This window comes from Mustelus asterias, chromosome 6 (genome assembly GCF_964213995.1).
Source record: "Mustelus asterias chromosome 6, sMusAst1.hap1.1, whole genome shotgun sequence".
In the NCBI taxonomy this organism is placed as follows: domain Eukaryota; kingdom Metazoa; phylum Chordata; class Chondrichthyes; order Carcharhiniformes; family Triakidae; genus Mustelus; species Mustelus asterias.
The window spans coordinates 16,248,324-16,266,560 of NC_135806.1; the positions used below are offsets into that span (position 1 = coordinate 16,248,324).

At 43.4% G+C, this 18,237-nt stretch overlaps 1 protein-coding gene across 1 annotated transcript in view; it reads right to left on the reverse strand.

Annotated features, from left to right (window-relative positions):
* dnah6 (dynein, axonemal, heavy chain 6) overlaps nucleotides 1–18,237 on the reverse strand; it is a 215,150-nt gene that overhangs the window by 148,333 nt on the left and 48,580 nt on the right. Inside the window, exons 20-26 of the mRNA XM_078215309.1 lie at nucleotides 17,973–18,155; nucleotides 16,224–16,367; nucleotides 12,153–12,374; nucleotides 10,383–10,530; nucleotides 5,966–6,123; nucleotides 4,169–4,300; nucleotides 2,050–2,221 (exon numbers count right to left, since the gene is read on the reverse strand). Of these exons, the coding sequence (XP_078071435.1) occupies nucleotides 2,050–2,221; nucleotides 4,169–4,300; nucleotides 5,966–6,123; nucleotides 10,383–10,530; nucleotides 12,153–12,374; nucleotides 16,224–16,367; nucleotides 17,973–18,155 (1,159 nt within the window). The remainder of the gene's footprint in view (nucleotides 1–2,049; nucleotides 2,222–4,168; nucleotides 4,301–5,965; nucleotides 6,124–10,382; nucleotides 10,531–12,152; nucleotides 12,375–16,223; nucleotides 16,368–17,972; nucleotides 18,156–18,237) is intronic.

The following is an 18,237-nucleotide window of genomic DNA, read 5'->3' on the forward strand; positions in this document are numbered from 1 at the left end:
ATTTTTAGCAGGTTTTCACAGAGTTCTTTGGTAGTCTTCCATAGAACCATAGAATCCCTACAGTGCAGAAGGAGGCCGGTCGGCCCAGCGAGTCTGCATCGACTCTCCGAAAGAGCATCTTGCCCAGGTCCAACCCCATTTACCATGGCCAATCCACCTAATCTACAAACCTTTGGACTGTGGGAGGAAACCGGAGCACCCAAAGGAAACCCATGCGGACAAGGGGAGAATGTGCAAACTCCACACGGGAATCACTCGAGGCCAAAATCGAACTGGAGTCGTTGTGCTGTGAGGTAGCAGTGCTCACCACTCTGCCACTGTGTTGAGCTTTGACAAAGGGTCATCTGGATTCAAAAGGTCAGCTCTTTTCTCTTCTTACAGATGCTGCCAGACCTGCTGAGATTTTGCAGCGTTTTCTCTTTTGGTCTATAAACATGATGAAGTACTGCAATACTGCATCATACCAATTTGTTGTTTAACATCTAACAGTGAAGATCTTTTTTTTGAAGTGAATAGCACTGCTTGCCCTCAGGATTTACATGAAATAAGTCCTAAATACTTGGTTTGTTCAGCCAGGTTAGTTCCCTGCCTTCTTTGTTAGTCCCCTCATTCTCCAGCCTTAATAGTAGGCCACTCAAAACTGCAGTGAGACTGTTTGGAAGGCAGACAAAAACAGTCCAGCACCAACAGAGTTGTGAATAGAAGTCATAAATCTGTTGTAGAATGTTAGAAATAGGCCACAAAGAAACAGGCAGAGATTAGCCAGCAGCCTAAAAGGACACACTAGCGTCTAACCTATATGGTGTGACCTGAGCCCTTTAAATAGAATTGATACAAAGGGGTGAATTTTCCTGTTCTGCCCACCATGGGAATCGGAGCGGGCGAGGGGCGGACCATGGTAAGGTGCGCTGATCTCAGGTAGGACTTTCCGGTTTCGGGGTGAGCACGACCGGAAAATCCCATCCAAAGTCTTTGCTAGCTTTCCAGCACCTTGATTTGCTGAGCAAATTTATCAAGTTAGATGCAGAAAATTTTCACAAAAGGGGGGATGGTACAACAAACATATGCCCCTTACTTAAACATTATAACAAATGTTTTTACTATTTTCAACAGGCAATCTAGCATCGAATGTGTGGCCCGATCCAACATACAGGGTGGTGTATTTCTGGTGTGGGATGAGTGTACCTACGCTGTTTGCCACATTGTACCATTAGTTGTCTGTTTTATGCCTGTAAATTGAATATGATACAGTCAAATTTCTAGATCAAAGAGCACTCATTTGGAATTATGTCGAGTGGGGACGCAACACATTGAGTGATGTACTGCAAGGGATAGGTTGGAACCGTTATTGTTTCTACTCACAGGAATTACCTTGATTCAGAAACTCAATGCAAAATAGTCAATTCTGTGAATTACACCAAGTGTGAAGGCACAGTGGTTAGCAGTGCACCTCACAGTGCCAGGGACCTGGATTTGATTCCCGGCTTGGGTCACTGTCTGTGTGGAGTTTGCACATTCTCTCCGTGTCTGTGTGGGTTTCCTTCGGGTGCTCCGGTTTCCTCCCACAGTCCAAAGATGTACGGGTTAGGTGGATTGGCCATGCTAAATTGATCCTTAGTGTCAATGGGACTAGCTAGAGTAAATGCATAGGATTGAGGATAGGGCCTGGGTGGGATTGTGGTTGGTGCAGACTCGATGGGCCAAATGGCCTCCTTCTGCACTGTAGGGATTCTATGATAAAGTGAAGGGCTTTGGAATTAGAGTAAGCAGTTTCAGAATTAAAGTTCTGTAGAAGAGTCATATGGACTCAAAACATTAACCAAGTTTCTCTCCCCACTGACGCTGCCAGACCTGCGAAATTTATCCAGCATTTTCTGTTTTGACTTCAGATTTCCAACCTCCGTAGTATTTAGCTTTGATCAGAACTGATGTTTGTGGACAGAGCAACGACACAGCAAATTCGACAGAGGCGAGTGAAAGGCACCGTGAATAGGAATGAAAAATTAGCAACTAATGAACAGATGAGACAGCGGGATAGATGCATCTTACCTTGTATGCATTTTGATAAATCCCGAAGGTTGAAAACATAATGAGACTTGGCGGGTGTAGGCAGTAGGTCAATGCTCATTCGGTGGTAAATCTCAACAGCCGCTTCCACAATACTGATGGAACATTGTTTCACTGCTGGAGTAAATTCTGCCAGAAAACCATTCAAGATCGCCTGAATCACAGAAAAAGAAAGGCTAAGAAACATGTGCAGGGTGATGCAGACTAGAATGTAGGCTGGATGTTAGAAATATTTATTATGATGCTTTTCCACAAATTTTGTACAAATTGATTACAGGTATAAAATGCTTCATAAGTTTGTTAGTTTCACAAGTAGGCTGACATTAACTCTGCCATGAACTATGGAGGTCTCTGAATTACTGTGAAAATCCTTAGTTGCCACACTCCGGCGCCTGTTCGGGTACACTGAGGGAGAATTTAGCATGGTCAATGCACCTAACCAGCATGTCATTCCGACTGTGGGAGGAAACCGGTGCACCCGGAGGAAACCCACGCAGACATGGGGAGAACATGCAGACTCTACACAGTCAGTGACCCAAGCCGGGAATCAAACCCCAATCCCTGACGATGTGAGGCAGCAGTGCTAACCACTGTGCCACCATCCCATGCCTAATAAGATTAGGAATTGAAATGCAGCCAGGTGACGAGTGACCGCAAGAAACTTTAAAGGTCGTGAACGAAGCCCAGTCCATCAAGCAAACCAGCTTCCCATCCATTGGTTCCGTCTACACTTCCCGCTGCCTTGAAAAAGCAGCCAGCATAATCAAGGACCCCACACACCCCATACTCTTTTCCACCTTCTTCTGTCAGGAAAAAACCCAGTCTGCAGGTGCAACAGGTGATCAAGAAGGCAAATGGGATGTTGGCCTATATCGCAAAGGGGATAGAATATAAAAGCAGAGATGTCTTGCTGCATCTGTACAGGGCATTGGTGAGGCCGCAGCTGGAATACTGTGTGCAGTATTGGTCCCCTTATTTGCGGAAGGATATATTGGCCTTGGAGGGAGTGCAGAGAAGGTTCACCAGGTTGATACCAGAGATGAGGGGTGTTGATTATGAGGAGAGACTGAGCAGATTGGGTTTGTATTCGTTGGAATTTAGAAGGCTGAGGGGGGATCTTATAGAGACCTATAAGATAATGAAGGGGCTGGATAGGGTAGAGGTGGAGAGATTCTTTCCACTTAGAAAGGAAACTAGAACTAGAGGCACACCCTCAAAATAAAGGGGGCTCAGTTTAGGACAGAGTTGAGGAGGAACTTCTTCTCTCAGAGGGTGGTGAATCTCTGGAATTCTCTGCCCACTGAAGTGGTGGAGGCTACCTCGTTGAATATGTTTAAATCACGGATAGATGGATTCCTGATCGGTAAGGGAATTAGGGGTTATCGGGATCAGGCGGATAAGTGGAACTGATCCACTTCAGATCAGCCATGATCTTATTGAATGGCGGGGCAGGCTCGAGGGGCTAGATGGCCTACTCCTGCTCCTATTTCTTATGTTCTTATGTTCTTAAAATGATATAAAAATCTGAAATCACGTACCAATTGACTCAAGAACAACTTCTTCCCTGCTGCCATCAGATTTTTGAATGGATCTACCATATATTAAGCTGATCTTTTTCTGCACCTTAGCAATGACTCTAACTCTACATTCTGTACCCTCTCCTTTCCTTATCCCTCATGTACTCTATGATTCCAGCATCCGCAGTAATTTGCTTTTACTCTATGAATGGTATGCTTTGTCTGTACAGCATGCAAGAAACAATACTTTTCACTGTATTCCAATACATGTGGCAATAATAAATCAAATCAAATGACTGCATTGAATAATTCAGAGACCTCCATAGTTAAGCTCGAGAGGTTGCCCTTCACCCTCAAGTAGGGCCACCTTCTTTTCGCTCACCTTCCATAGCTGCAACACCAACTGTACAGATCAATGCAAGCAGAGTTGCTCACATGTCTCTGTTGTGCCACCATGAGTAGTTAGTTCATGTCGTTTTGGACTGGAGGATCCTTGGCAGCAGCACAAACTGTGAGAATCAACCTCCCAAAAAGAATACAAAATTAATCAGATTTCTTGATACTGCTCAGCAAGGTCTACTAACCTGGAAAATCTGCTTCAGGCTGTGCTCAGAGGGTGTTGGGAGGCACAGCATGCTGAAGTGTCTTATGAAACGGGGAGTCACTGGATTTCGTCCGCCACCGGGAGGTGCACAGGCAGCAGCGATGGTAACATCCTAAAATAGAAGTTACAAATGAATTAAAGAGGGATTCAGCAGGATGAATATGGAGAAGAGATTTCCACTTGTGAGGGAGTACAAACCCAAGTGTCAGAATTATTAATCAAGGTCTCTGGATTACGAACCTTATAGTATAACCATAATGTTCCAGTTCTGTGAATCTATCAATCTTCACTTGTCATAATGAGTTACCATTGATCAATAAATAATGAGCCATATTAACATAAAGTCACTATCATAAGTACCAATGAAAAAATGTTCAGGTAGAAGAAAATTTGTTACTTTTTTATTCATTCATGGGACATGGGTGTCGCTGTCTGGCCAGCATTTATTGCCCATCCCTACTTGCCCTTGAGAGGTGGTGGTGAGCTGCCTTCTTGAAACGCTGCAGTCTACATTCTGTGGGTTGACCCACAATGCTGTTTAGGAGGGAATTCCAGGACTTTGACCCAGCGACTGCGAAGGAACAGCGATATATTTCCAAGTCAGGATGGTGAGTGGCTTGGCGGGGAAATTGCAGGTGGTGGTGTTTCCATATATTTGCTGCTATTGTCCTTCAAGACGGAAGTGGTTGTGGGTTTGGAAGGTGCTGTCTAAGGATCTTTGGTGTATTGCTGCAGTGCGTTTATGCATTTGGACTGAAAATTGTTTGAATAAATTCTGAAAGGCTACACCAAGTTATGCATAAAAGTCATCGAGACCACCATTGGACAAAATTCAAGAGAGTTACAATTTGTTTTGCCAGGAATGGTTGACCATACCTTTCCATTTTTTCCTAATATCATAAGCCAAATGTATTTTTATTCCTTTTATATTTTTACATGAAAATATTGATTGATATATAAATATACCAATCTATAAGTTAACTTTCCTGTAAGGATATTATTACAAATTTGGATCTTCGTATGATCGCGTTCTTCCCCCAATGATTTCCCAGTGGTTTCCATGACCTTTTTTCCTGACTCGTTTTGTGTCATCTCCACAAGGGATCAAACAGTTAACATCCTTTGAGTAATCAGCAATCTGAATTAAACATAAATTGGGGTTTCCCTTGAAGATGCCTCTGCTGCCTCTCAGCCACCATGCTTTGTGCTGAAAGTGGGAAGTAGGGACAAGACGTGTCGCTGTGGGAAGGAGGGACAAGACGTGTCGCAGTGGGAGTCGGAAAGCCCGCAGCAGATTAAAAAGATAGCAGCTGTGCGAAGCACAAGAATCCAAGTGATTTCTCTTGCAGCATTTGGCATAAATCGAAAGATCCACTTGGTACTCATTTCACTTTTCTCATACAAGAGAGCACACAGGTTGTAGCATTTCTGGAAATCTAGTAGCTTCATGTGGCATCCTCTTCCTCATGAATGCAGAAGCCAAATTCTGACTAGAAAAAAAGACCTATGAACGAGGACTGTGGGCAGAATCCTCTCAGGAATCAGTGAAATCTTTGTTCACAGAATTTTCTTGTTTGTAGAATCCCTGTAGTGCAGAAGGAGGCCAATAGGCCCTTTCGAGTCTGCACCGACTCTTTGATAGATATCTTATCCAGACCCTCTCCTTGCCCTATCCCCGTAACTTCACACATTTACCATGACTAATCCATCTAATCTACATATTTTGGGACACTATGGAGAAATTTAGCAAGGACAATCCACCTAATGTTTGCATCACCTGTATTTCCTTCCAAAAGAGTTTATCTCTGTCATAGAATCCCCCAAAGTCCTGGTATTGTCGAAGAAGCTCAATCGGTGGCTGAGATCCATAACGATCCAATTTGGGCATGTTAAGATCATCCACAAAAATGATGACTCTCTTATTCCCTGGAGCACCTATTCAAAAGAAAACAGCCATTTTAATTCAACTTTTATGGAGCCCTGTATTCATGCTATGAAGCAGGATAGTCAAAATAACAAAATCAATCTAAATCAAGAACACTCATACTTCATACTATACCTTGAAAGTTTTCAATACAGTTTGATATTTATAATCCTTTAATAAGTTTATCCAATTCCACATTTTGCATTGGCTTGTATGCGTTTACACAATTTCAACATTGTGAGGGATGGCACAGTGGCATAGTGGTTAGCACTGCTGCCTCATAGCACCAGGGACCCGGATTCAACTCCAGCCTTGAGTGACTGTCGGTGTGGAGTTTGCACATTCTCCCCGTGTCTGCTTGGGTTTCCTCCGGGTGCTTCGGTTTCCTTCCACGGTCCAAAGATGTACGGGTTAGGCTGATGGGCCTTGCTAAATTGCCCCTTAGCGTCAGGGGGATTAGGACTGTAAATATGTGGGATTATTGTCAGTGCAGGCTCGTTGGGCTAAATGGCCTCCTTCTGCACTGTAGGGATTCTATGATGATTCACATTAAAATGCTGCTGTTGTTTTAACATGCTTTGTAAAGATTACAACCTATTGTGAGTAATGTGGCAGGTTTCTTGGTCTCAGACAAACTCCTTTGTGCATTCTTTCCATACAATCTTTGTACTTCTGAGGCACATGAATTTTTACTGCATAAAAACTAGAATGCAACTACATATCTATATGTCACTTACTTCATGTGAAATTTGTTGCTGGTGCTCAGAAAAAACTCTGTCACAGTTTAGCGATCTGAACTTGTAGCAAATCCTGCTGAAGGACTCCCTTTGCTTCTTATACCAGATCCATGATCACGTTATGAGGCAAATTAAACAAATTTGTTTGGGTGAAAGTAAACTGTGCTCCAACCGTCCAGAAGGAGAATCAACCTTTCTGCTCAATTCCTGGACATGGGATAATTTATTTCCAGTGTTGTCAACCTGATCAATGGCAGTGAATTTGAATAACAAGAACATCAAGGGGCAGCATGGCGGCACAGTATTTAGCACTGTTGCTTCACAGCACCAGGAACTCGGGTTTGATTCCCGGCTTAGGTCACTGTCTGTGTGGAGTTTGCACGTTCTCCCCGTGTCTGTGTGGGTTTCCTCCGGGTGCTTCAGTTTCCTCCCATAGTCCAAAGATATGCGGGTTAGGTGGATTGGCCATGCTAAATTTCTGCTTAGTGTCAGGGGGACGAGCTGGGGTAAATGCATAGGATTATGGGGATAGGGCCTCGCTGGGATTGTGGTCAGTGCAGACTCGATGGGCCAAATGGCCTCCTGCACTGTAGGGATTCTATAATTCTATATGGTGGCTGACACTCTGGCATTGGCCCTATGTACCCTCACCGACAACGCTGGAGATAATTACACCATTTTATAATGAAAATGCAAACCTAGACTTCAGAGGAGACTAATTGGAGACTGAATCGTTTCAGTGCTTTGTATTGGGCATCTGCCCCGGTATCCTGCACAAACAGTTTAAAATTCTGAGTGGTCATCACACAAATAACCTGGCAATGAGAGATGTGATGCTGCTTCCTCAGATATTTCTCCCTCCTTCTATAAGAGCGGGACTGAGGAAGGACGTCTTGGGATTCCATTGGGACTTGTGTGAGACATAAGAGGAGCTTATGCGAGTTCACCTTCACAACTCTGAAGGCTCTGCGTTGCTGATGCCTTCTGTACTGTCTGTACGGAGTCTGCACATTCTTCCTTGTCTGTGTGGATTTCCGCCGGGTGCTCCAGTTTCCTCCCACAGTCCAAAAGATGTGCTCACATGAAGTAAGTTAGGTGCATTGACCATGCTAAATTCTTCCTCAGTGTACCCGAACAGGCGCCAGAGTGTGGCAACAAGGGGACTTTCACAGTAACTTCATTGCAGCCCATTGTGACATTACTAAATAAACTTCCCATGTGCAAACAAGGAACAAAGAACAGTACAGCACAGGAAACAGGCCCTTCGGCCCTCCAAGCCTGTGCCGCTCATTGGTCCAACTAGACCATTCGTTTGTATCCCTCCATTCCCAGACTGCTCATGAGACTATCCAGGAAAGTCTTAAAGGATGCCAGCATGCCTGCCTCCACCACCCTACTTGGCAGCGCATTCCAGGCCCCCACCACTCTCTGTGTAAAAAACATCCCTCTGATATCTGAGTTATACCTCGCCCCTCTCACCTTGAGCCCGTGACCCCTCGTGATCGTCACCTCCGACCTGGGAAAAAGCTTCCCACTGTTCACCCTATCTATACCCTTCATAATTTTGTACACCTCTATTAGGTCTCCCCTCATTCTCTGTCTTTCCAGGGAGAACAAGCCCAGTTTACCCAATCTCTCCTCATAGCTAAGACCCTCCATACCAGGCAACATCCTGGTAAACCTTATCTGCACTCTCTCTAAAGCCTCCACGTCCTTCTGGTAGTGCAGCGACCAGAACTGGGCGCAGTACACCAAATGTGGCCTAACCAGCGTTCTATACAGCTGCAACATCAGACTCCAGCTTTTATACTCTATACCTCGTCCTATAAAGGACGTCTTGGGATTCCATTGGGACTTGTGTGAGACATAAGAGGAGCTTATGCGAGTTCACCTTCACAACCCTGAAGGCTCTGCGTTGCTGATGCCTTCTGCACTGTCTGTACGGTGTACAAATCCCATAATGTGTCCCATACTTGGCATATTTTCAGATGAGGTGTTGCACAAACCAGGCACCTCCGCCATCAAACAACAACCATGTGCATCCGGAAGGGCAGCTTCCCGTTAACAAACTGCCTCCACCCTTGAGGCACCCTTGCCATGTTCATGGCTGCTTTCTCTGAGACAGAAGAGCTGTCATATGAACTTATGAATTAGGGACTTTCCTCCATGGGTTTGGCCATTTCATGGACAATATGTACCCTTTTGAAGTTTTTAAGTTTATTCATTAGTGTCACAAGTACTCTTACATTAACACTGCAATGAAGTTACTGTGAAAATCCCTGAGTAAACACACTCCGGCGCCTGTGCGAGTACACTGAGGGAGAATTTAGCATGGCCAATGCACCTAACCAGCACGTCTTTCGGACTATGGGAGGAAACTGGAGCACCCGGAGGAAACGCACACAGACACGGGGAGAACGTGCAGAATCCGCACAGACAGTGACCCAACCCGGGAATCGAATCCAGGTCCCTGGCTCTGTGAGGCAACAGTGCTAACCACTGTGCCACCTTGTCACCCATTTCTCCTGCAGGAACAGGACAGTAAGGGAGATACATCCTGCATAGGGAAAGTTCAGCTGCTCCAAAGGAGGAGCCTCCATACCACAGTCACATGCTCTCAGAAGCCCTCTGGCTTAGAACATCTCCATGGACTGAGCGAGTGTCCAAGCTGCAAACCCCTCCAGATTTGAGGATCTTCAAGCACCTCAGGTCTCTTCAGCTGCCGTGAAAATTGTTGAGTCTATGCACAAGGGGCTGTCCATCTGGTGGAAGTCTCACTCACCTTTCCAGTTCTCATAAGTTCCTTAAAGTGCTAGCTGAGCTACATCCAGGTGTGCCAAACAGCTCCAGTGATGGTTATTCTGTTGGCTTCCCCTTGTTCATTCAGAGCCTCCATTCATAGAATCCCTTCTGTGCAGAAGGAGGCCATTCGGCCCATCGAGCTTGCACTGACAACAATCACACGCAGGCTCTATCCCCGTAACCCCACACATTTGCCCTGATAATCCCCCTGACAAGGGTAAATTTAGCATGGCCAAACAACCTAACCTGCACATCTTTGGATGGTGGAAGGAAACCAAAGCACCCGGAGGAAACCCACGCAGACACGGGGAGAATGTGCAAACTCCTCACAGACAGTCACCCAAGGGTGGAATTGGACCCGGGTCCCTGGTGCTGTGAGGCAGCAGTGCTAGCCAGTGTCATCATGCCGCACCATTCATAAACTCATTAAAACCCCGACCCCATGAAAATCCCATCTGATTCTATATTCCTGACAGAGGTTTGCAATCGGGACTCAAACCCGTTTCCCTTCTTCAACTGGAAAACCCAACCACAAAAAGTTAGGATCCCAGAATTTTTAGGCCACACATTGCAAACACAGTCGGTAGCAATAAAAAACAGACCAACAAATTGTTAAGTCTCTTCATGGATTTTGAGCATAAAATTATCACTTTTACATTTTTATTAAACTTTACAAGTTCATTATTATGTGACATTAATAGATTTTCATCACGTATGAAGCTGTATCCTACCAATTATATTTTTCCGTTTCTTTTCTAGTTTGGATTCAATTATCTCTTGCGTCCTTGAAGATGATGTCTGAGCGGAAAAGTTGATGTAAAGAGGGACATAGCCAGCTTCATCTTGGATTTGATTCAGCAAACTTCGTGCAACAACAGACTGTAATAAGAATTTTTAAAAGTTCATGAAAGCATCTACCAAATCTTTCAAAATATAAAATTACTCATCTCATAACTGAAGTGTCTAATGTGTAATCAGGGGTTCTCAACTTGGGGCCTAAAAGATGTCATGGGGTCTGCTGCCAAAAAAGACTTAGGGCTGGATTTTTGGGGAACAATCTTTAAAATGGTGGGCGGGACCAGGATGCAGAGATCCCACCTCCAATTCTAATTTTTGCTGGTAGGGTTAAGAGTGATGGGCCTCACACAGGAGGGAACCCTAGCAGGACCATTTGAAATTAGCATTGAGTTCAAACAGACCTCATTTTGGCTGGTCCAATTCTTTAACCTGCAGTGTGGGAGTCACACATTTATGCAGTAAACATAAATATTCTTGAAGGGCAGATAAGGCCTGTCATGATCTGAAATTTAATTTATGCTCTTTCAATTTAAGAAAACAAAAAGGTGGCAACTGTCACATATTTTTAAAAAAGCTCTGCTGGGTTGCTTTGATTGACAAGCTATTTGATGCAGACTTGAAGAAAAGTTTCAATGGATTCTTTGTTGACAGTGCTTCAAGAGCTATCATCATGTAATTAATGCTTGGCTACGTTTATCTCAGCAGGGGACTCCGAGTCCATAGTTTAATAGACAGCTTAAAGAGGCTATTATGGATTACCTATCTTTGATGTGGGGATATAAATAGAATTTTGTTTTATCACAGATTAGCCACTTGAGGTAATTTAAAAGTTTTGCAGCGATGTTTCATCCTCCTCACAGCTGACTTATCCACCTACCTAATACAGACTCAGAGATTGTTATGTTACACACAGCAGACCAACATGATAAAGATGATTCAATTAATCAGCCACACTTATTCACTTTGAAGGATGCTCCTGCAGCTGCTGAGAAGAGTATCTCTGTCCTTTCCCAGACCCTGTACACCAGAACGTGCCAAGGAAGGATCAGAAAAGCAAAGGGCAGACCTTCTACTGGGTTAATATATATCATGCAGTCATTCAATTGTAAGTCAAAGTAACATCACTTTCAGATGCACATCTCCACTTACAGGAGATCTTGAGAGCTACGCCATGTTGGATGCAATGGGTAGACAGGCCACCAAACTCAGGATGTGATTGGAAATGGGGTCCATCAAACAAAAGAAAATATAGACCTGATAACTAAAATCTCATGCCAATATCACCGGGCCTTCCCATTAACCGGCAACCTAAATTAAAATGGCGACAAATATTGCACAGCAGCTACATTTCAGAATTACTATACGAGTTGTGGAATGTTTTAGGATGTCCTGAGCTCATGAAAGACAGTATATGTTACAAGCTCTTTCTTTATACGATTCTTCTGAAATTCAGTCATAATTGATTACTTGAAGATAATAGCTCATTAGAGCATATACCTGCTATGTACTCCTGTTGTAAAACAAAAAATACCCTTTAGCAAAGAATAATCTTGTGATATACAAATCTAGAAAAAATAAATCATTTCACTTTGTTAATAACTTATCTTTAATGATGCAAAATTTCAATTTTTAAGAATCAGCTATAGCTTTGACCTGGTTCTTCCAGGTTTAATGCAGAAAAAGATGACAAAACAACATTGTACCTTGCCCACTCCAGTTATTCCAGTGAATAAAACGGAATGCTTAACAGCAAGAAGTTTTTCCAACAGATAGCCAAATCGCACAGTGTCTGTTGTGGGAACCAGCATCTCAAAAAATGGTATTTCACTATCATACTTAAAACTGGGAATAATTCTGTCCCATGGATCTAATCGGTTGTTGTGAAAGTCCATGTAGTAGCTCCAGAGGTCACCAGATGTCGGTATCTAAGGTAACATAATAAAGATGTTTTGTACAATTCAAAAGCTGTGAACATCGTTGTTGAAAATAGCAAATTGATACTTCACAGAAAGTGCAGAAAAATCATGTTTGCAAACCAAGCACAGCCTCAGTTAGCTGGCGAAATGAGAAACATCACATTTTAAGCATTCAGAGTATAAAATGAAATTTATTACAGAACTGTCAAGTGTACTGTTAAAGTCAACTTTGATTTCAATTCATCCAGCTCACTGCTGAAGTTATGGGAGCAGACATTCTCACTATAACTTCTGAGCATTGTGCTGGGTTTGGAAAGACAATGACTACAATGACTTAGATGTGGGCAAGAGATGTTGGTTAAACTTAAACAAAGAAGGATGTTTGAAGCTCCTCAATGTATCTGCAGCACTTAATTGATAAAGTCTCATCACACGATATAGTTGAGTCTGTGTACAAATTAGAGTTGTCAATTAGTTACAGTTAACTTTTGAGATTAGCATGTTCATATGTTTTTTAAAGCATTAATTGCCAAAGTTATGTGAAATCAAGGAGGCGTGGCAGGAATGGAACACTGGGAGTTAAAGCCTGAAAGAAAAGAGAGAAAAGGGAGAGGGCAACAATAGGAACAGAATAATGAGAGGGAAACCTGGGAAGACAAGCAGTAGCGAATGGGAAGAGGATCTTGGAAAGAAAGCCTGAAAGAAAAGGGAGAAGAGTGAAAGACGGAATGGGAACTGATAAGTAAAACTGGCACGATGGCACAGTGGTTGGCACTGTTACCTCACAGCGTCAGGGATCGGGGTTCAATTCCAGTCCTCGGTGACTGTCTGTGTGGAATTTGCACATTCTACCTGTGTCTACGTGGGTTTCCTCTGGATGCTCTGGTTCCCCCCCACAGTCTAAAGATGTGCAGGTTGGTGGATTGGCCATGATAAATTGTCCCTTAGTTTCGCATGATGTGTATATTAGGGGGATTAGTGGTGTAAATATGTGGGGTTATGGGGATAGGGCTTGGGTAGGATGCTCTGTTGGAAAGTTGGTGCAGACTCTATGAGCAGAATGGTCTCCTTTTGTACTGTAGGGATTCTACAATTAAAGAAAAGAATGAAGACCGAAGATGACACTTGGAGGAAAAATTCTGAGTAGAGATAGAAGGACAAAGAAAGAATGGGGAAATATGAGGGACCTTTCACCAAAGGCTGGTATTTAATTGAAAAGTAACATTCCATTACTTTTTCTTTAGTTCTCAAAGAAGAGATTTTGGGGTATCCCTGATTGTCTATGATTATACTATTAGTTCTATAACATCCATCATTACAAATGCTCCAACTCCACTAATTTATCCCATTTACAATCAACCTCTGCCCTCGTAGACAAAAAACCTCTGATGACAGTGAAAAGAATAAGGTTGGCACATGGGTATACAAGCCAAAACAGACATCAATATAACCATAGCAGCCAGAAACAATAATAGAAAAGTTAACGTGTACATACTTAGGGAGCAATCTTAGCAAATAAATTCTAAATGCTGAACAAGCGTGAAATGGAAGAGTTTCAGATCCATTTTTTGGCGAGGTCACAAATGAAATCTCACGGCACTTAATGCAAAAAATGATGCACAATCGAAGTCCTGCCAGTAGGGGGAGGGGGCTGGGCCTAAGCTCACCAGAAAGCCGGCAGCTCACACTGGAGGGTGCAATTGCACAGTGCAATGGTGCCTGGTGGGAAGTGCCGGGCTGACAGTTCTAGGGTGCAAAGCTGGCACTGCAAGGCTCACAGGCTGGCAGTGCCAGGCTGGCACTGCCCCCCTGCCCCCAACCTCCTGGAAGCCTCAATGGCCTCTGGTCCTAGCGGTGAGGCCACCATGTCAAGTCCCCATTGATGGGGACCACATGTGATCCTCACTGGTGAGGACCTTCACCGGCAAAACCATTAAGACAAGTGAGCCGGATGATTGCGTCGCAGATTCACTAATTCTATGGAAATTAGGATTTTAATACTAAAATCAGCCTCGGGCCCGACTGATCTCGTTGGAGATCCAGGGCTGGTAAGATTATGAGGGATGAGAAACCGGGCGGAAACTCGATTTTTGCCTCTTGTGCAATCTTACCGGCTCACCCCACCCATCAACAGGCATGCCGAGCTGGTAAGATCCTCCCCTTAGAAACACTATCAACAATAGTTTCAACAAAATATGCAATTAAAACCAAGATGAACTGAAATTAAAGGTTGAAGTCATCAGATTTTGTTTCTGGTGAATGGTTTGGTGCTCACACCTAATCCGCCAGGGTGCAATTGTGACGCTCTCACAGAAATCTACATTTTGTTCCATAAAAATTAAATGCATATAAATGCATAATAAAAACTGCATCTGTTTAGTTGTTAAAATCAGAAAATGCAAATTAAATCTTTTGATTCTGCAACAAATAGAAAAGCAGCTGCCCATGGAAATGTTTTCTGACAAAAATACTCGCTTAAATAATTCCACTATGCCCTGCCTATTAACAATCATGCACTCGGCGGTACAGTATAACTTCTGGAAATCCAACATTTCAATTCTTTGCTGGTTAAAGAACAGCCTGCATGCAAAGTCTGGAATTAAGAATCTACTGATGACCATGAAACTATTGTCATTTGTGGGAAAAACCCATCTGGTTCACTAATGTCCTTACCTGGTCTGTCCTACATGTGACTCCAGAGCCACAGCAATGTGATTGACTCTCAACTGCCCTCTGAAATGGCCAACAAGCCACTCAGTTCAAGGGCAACTTAGGGATGGGCAGTAATTGCTGGCCAGCCAGCAACGCCATGTCCCACGAATGAATAAAAAAAAAATCTTGGGTTGGTTCCATTGATTTAAGATTTGATGAGGATCCAGTTTTTCAGAAGACTCTATGGGTCAAAAGTAGCACTGGCTGCATATGCAGTAGCACCCAGCCAATAATATTATTTTCACCCGCCGCTGGGCTAAAGACCCCATTAACATTTGTAAAGCTGTTTTTGGGCATCATGAGAACTGCCCAAAGTGGGAACAAAAAAAAAAAGAGCTGACGTTTATCAAGAATTCTGAACTTATTATACAAAAAAAAGGAGATATCTCTTAACAGACAGGAGATAATGTGCCTTTTCTCCTAATTGTCAAGTGGGGAAGCATTTTGTACAGCCAAGATATGTGTGATGGGGCAGCAAGGTGGCACAGTATTTAGCACTGCTGCTTCACAGTGCCAGGGACCCGGGTTCGATTCCTGGCTTGGCTCACTGTCTGTGTGGAGTTTACACTTTCTCCCTGTGTCTTGTGGGTTTCCTCCGGGTGTTCCGGTTTCCTCCCACACACAAAAGATGTGCGGGTTAGATGGATTTGCCATGCTAAATTGCCCCTTAGTGTTGGGGAACTAGCTAGGGTAAATACATGCCGTGGGATTGTGGTCGGTGCAGACTCAATGGGCCGAATGGCCTCCTTCTGCACTGTAGGATTCTTTGATTCTAAGTTATGAAAAACAATGGGCGAGATTCTCCAGCCTCCCAGCCGTGTGTTTGCCGCCAGTGGGAGGTGGCGCATTGTTTGCTCACGGAGGAATTCTCTGGTCCCGCTGCTGTCAACGGAAATTCCCATTAACATCACCCCATACCGGTGGGAAACCGATGGGCAGAGTTGCACTGGCAGCGGGACTGGAGAATCCTGCCGGCGCGAATGGCTGGAAAATTTTGGCTGATGTATTTATTTGAAGTAAAAGCAAATGATGCTGGAAAAGCTCAGCATGGTCTGGCAGCAACTGTGGAGAGAGAAAGAGGGTTAACATTTCAAATCTAATATGACTCTTCTTGGAACTGAATTTGTTTGCCCACTTTGTGGATACCTTAGCCTCCGGGTGCTCCTCAAACTGATGTCGCACAAATGAATCAAAGCCATCCCAATGGTTTTCAGTCAAATTTCCTCCAAGGGACCAAATGTAACAGAAGGCAAATGTCTGGCAAATAACACTATTCAATTGAGAAGGATCCTTGAAAGCAAATCAGATCACATAGTTTGTTTAAAAAGTGACAAAAAGTGAAACACGCTAATAACTTCCATTCACATTCAAATTTTTTTCTATTTCTTGGAACATGAAGCTTCTAGCACATTTGAAGTTACTCATTTTAATCAATTACAATTACTGCTTTTAAAAAGCATTTAGACAGTTACATGGGTAAGATGGGTATGGAGGGAAAGGGCCAAACATGGGATGGCATGGGCAAGTTGGGCCGAAGGGCCTGTTTCCATGTTGTAAACCTCTATGACTTATGTGTTTAGCAACATGATTCTGAAATAGTAAACCAACTGTACAACTTGTATTCTATCAAGATCAATCTAAGCAAGCCAACAATAGCATTTACCAGATTTTGGAATTTGTTTCTATAAGACATTCTAGAAAACAAATTGTGATTCAATGAGGAATGCAGAAGAGAATGCCAGCAGCAGCACTGGGCATTGTTAAAAATAAGATGCCAACCTGGTGATGCTAGAACACAGAATTACATGAATACTAAACAGCGTGTGCAATAGATAGAGCTAAGCAATCCCACATCCAATGGATTAGATAAAAGCTCTGCAGTCCTGCCACACCCAGTTGTGAATGGCAGTGGACAATTAAACAACTAAGAGGAGGGAGTTGCACAAACATCTCCATCCTCAATGATGGGGGAAGCCAGTATGACAATGTCAAAGACAAGGTTGAACCATTTTCAATTATCTTCAACCAAAAGTTGCGAATGGATTATCCATCCCCGCCTCCTCGTTAAGTCCTCAACTTTACAAATGTCAAGCAATGGACCATTTCCACGAGAGAATCCAACCATCTCCCTTTAATATTCAAAAGATTACCATTACTGAATCCATTTAAACTCTGCTGATTAGCACTGACCAGAAATTCAACTAGACAAGCTATATAAATACTGTGGCTACAAGACTAGGTCAGAGACTGGGAATTCTGTGGCAAATCACTCTTCCCTTGACTCCCCAAATCCTGTCCACCATCTACATGGGCATACAGCAAATCAAGTCCGTTGGAGATTAGATAGCTTCCCTTTAGAACATAGAACATAGAACAGTACAGCACAGAACAGGCCCTTCGGCCCACGATGTTGTGCCGAGCTTTGTCTGAAACCCGGATCAAGCTATTTCCTCCCTATCATCCCGAAGTACTCCATGTGCCTATCCAATAGCTTCTTAAATGTTCCTAAAGTTTCTGACTCCACTATCCCTGCAGGCAGTCCATTCCACACCCCAACCGCTCTCTGAGTAAAAAACCTACCTCGGACATCCTTCCTATATCTCCCACCATGAACCCTACAGTTATGCCCCCTAGTTACCGCTCCATTCACCCGAGGAAATAGTCTTTGAACGTTCACTCTATCTATCCCCCTCATCATCTTATAAACCTAGTTTATAGGTTTAAACAAAGTATATAAACAAAGTAAAAATATTTTCTGGGCCATATTTGTAAAAGGCCCCATGTTTTTGTGTTGTAGTGATAACTGTGACTGGTGCTCACATTTAGCAAAGCTCCATATGACCATTACAACCTTAAGTTACCTGTGGAATATATTCCAGATATCAGTTCACATACCATGCTGAGGTCTGGACCATCTTTTCCCAGCAGCAGAGACTCAAGGAGACAGCAGAGAGTAGTGACCTTACTAATGTCGACTTGAGAGATGGCCTGTGTGCACTTCTTGTTAACATAGTGGAGCCCATTTTCAACGCAGCTTGCAAAAAGTTTCATGAGATACTGCCGGGGTTCCAAAGGCATCTAAACAGATGTTAAATATTTATTTGGAATGTCTTTGATTTGATTTGATTTTATTATTGTCACATGTATTAGCATATAGTGA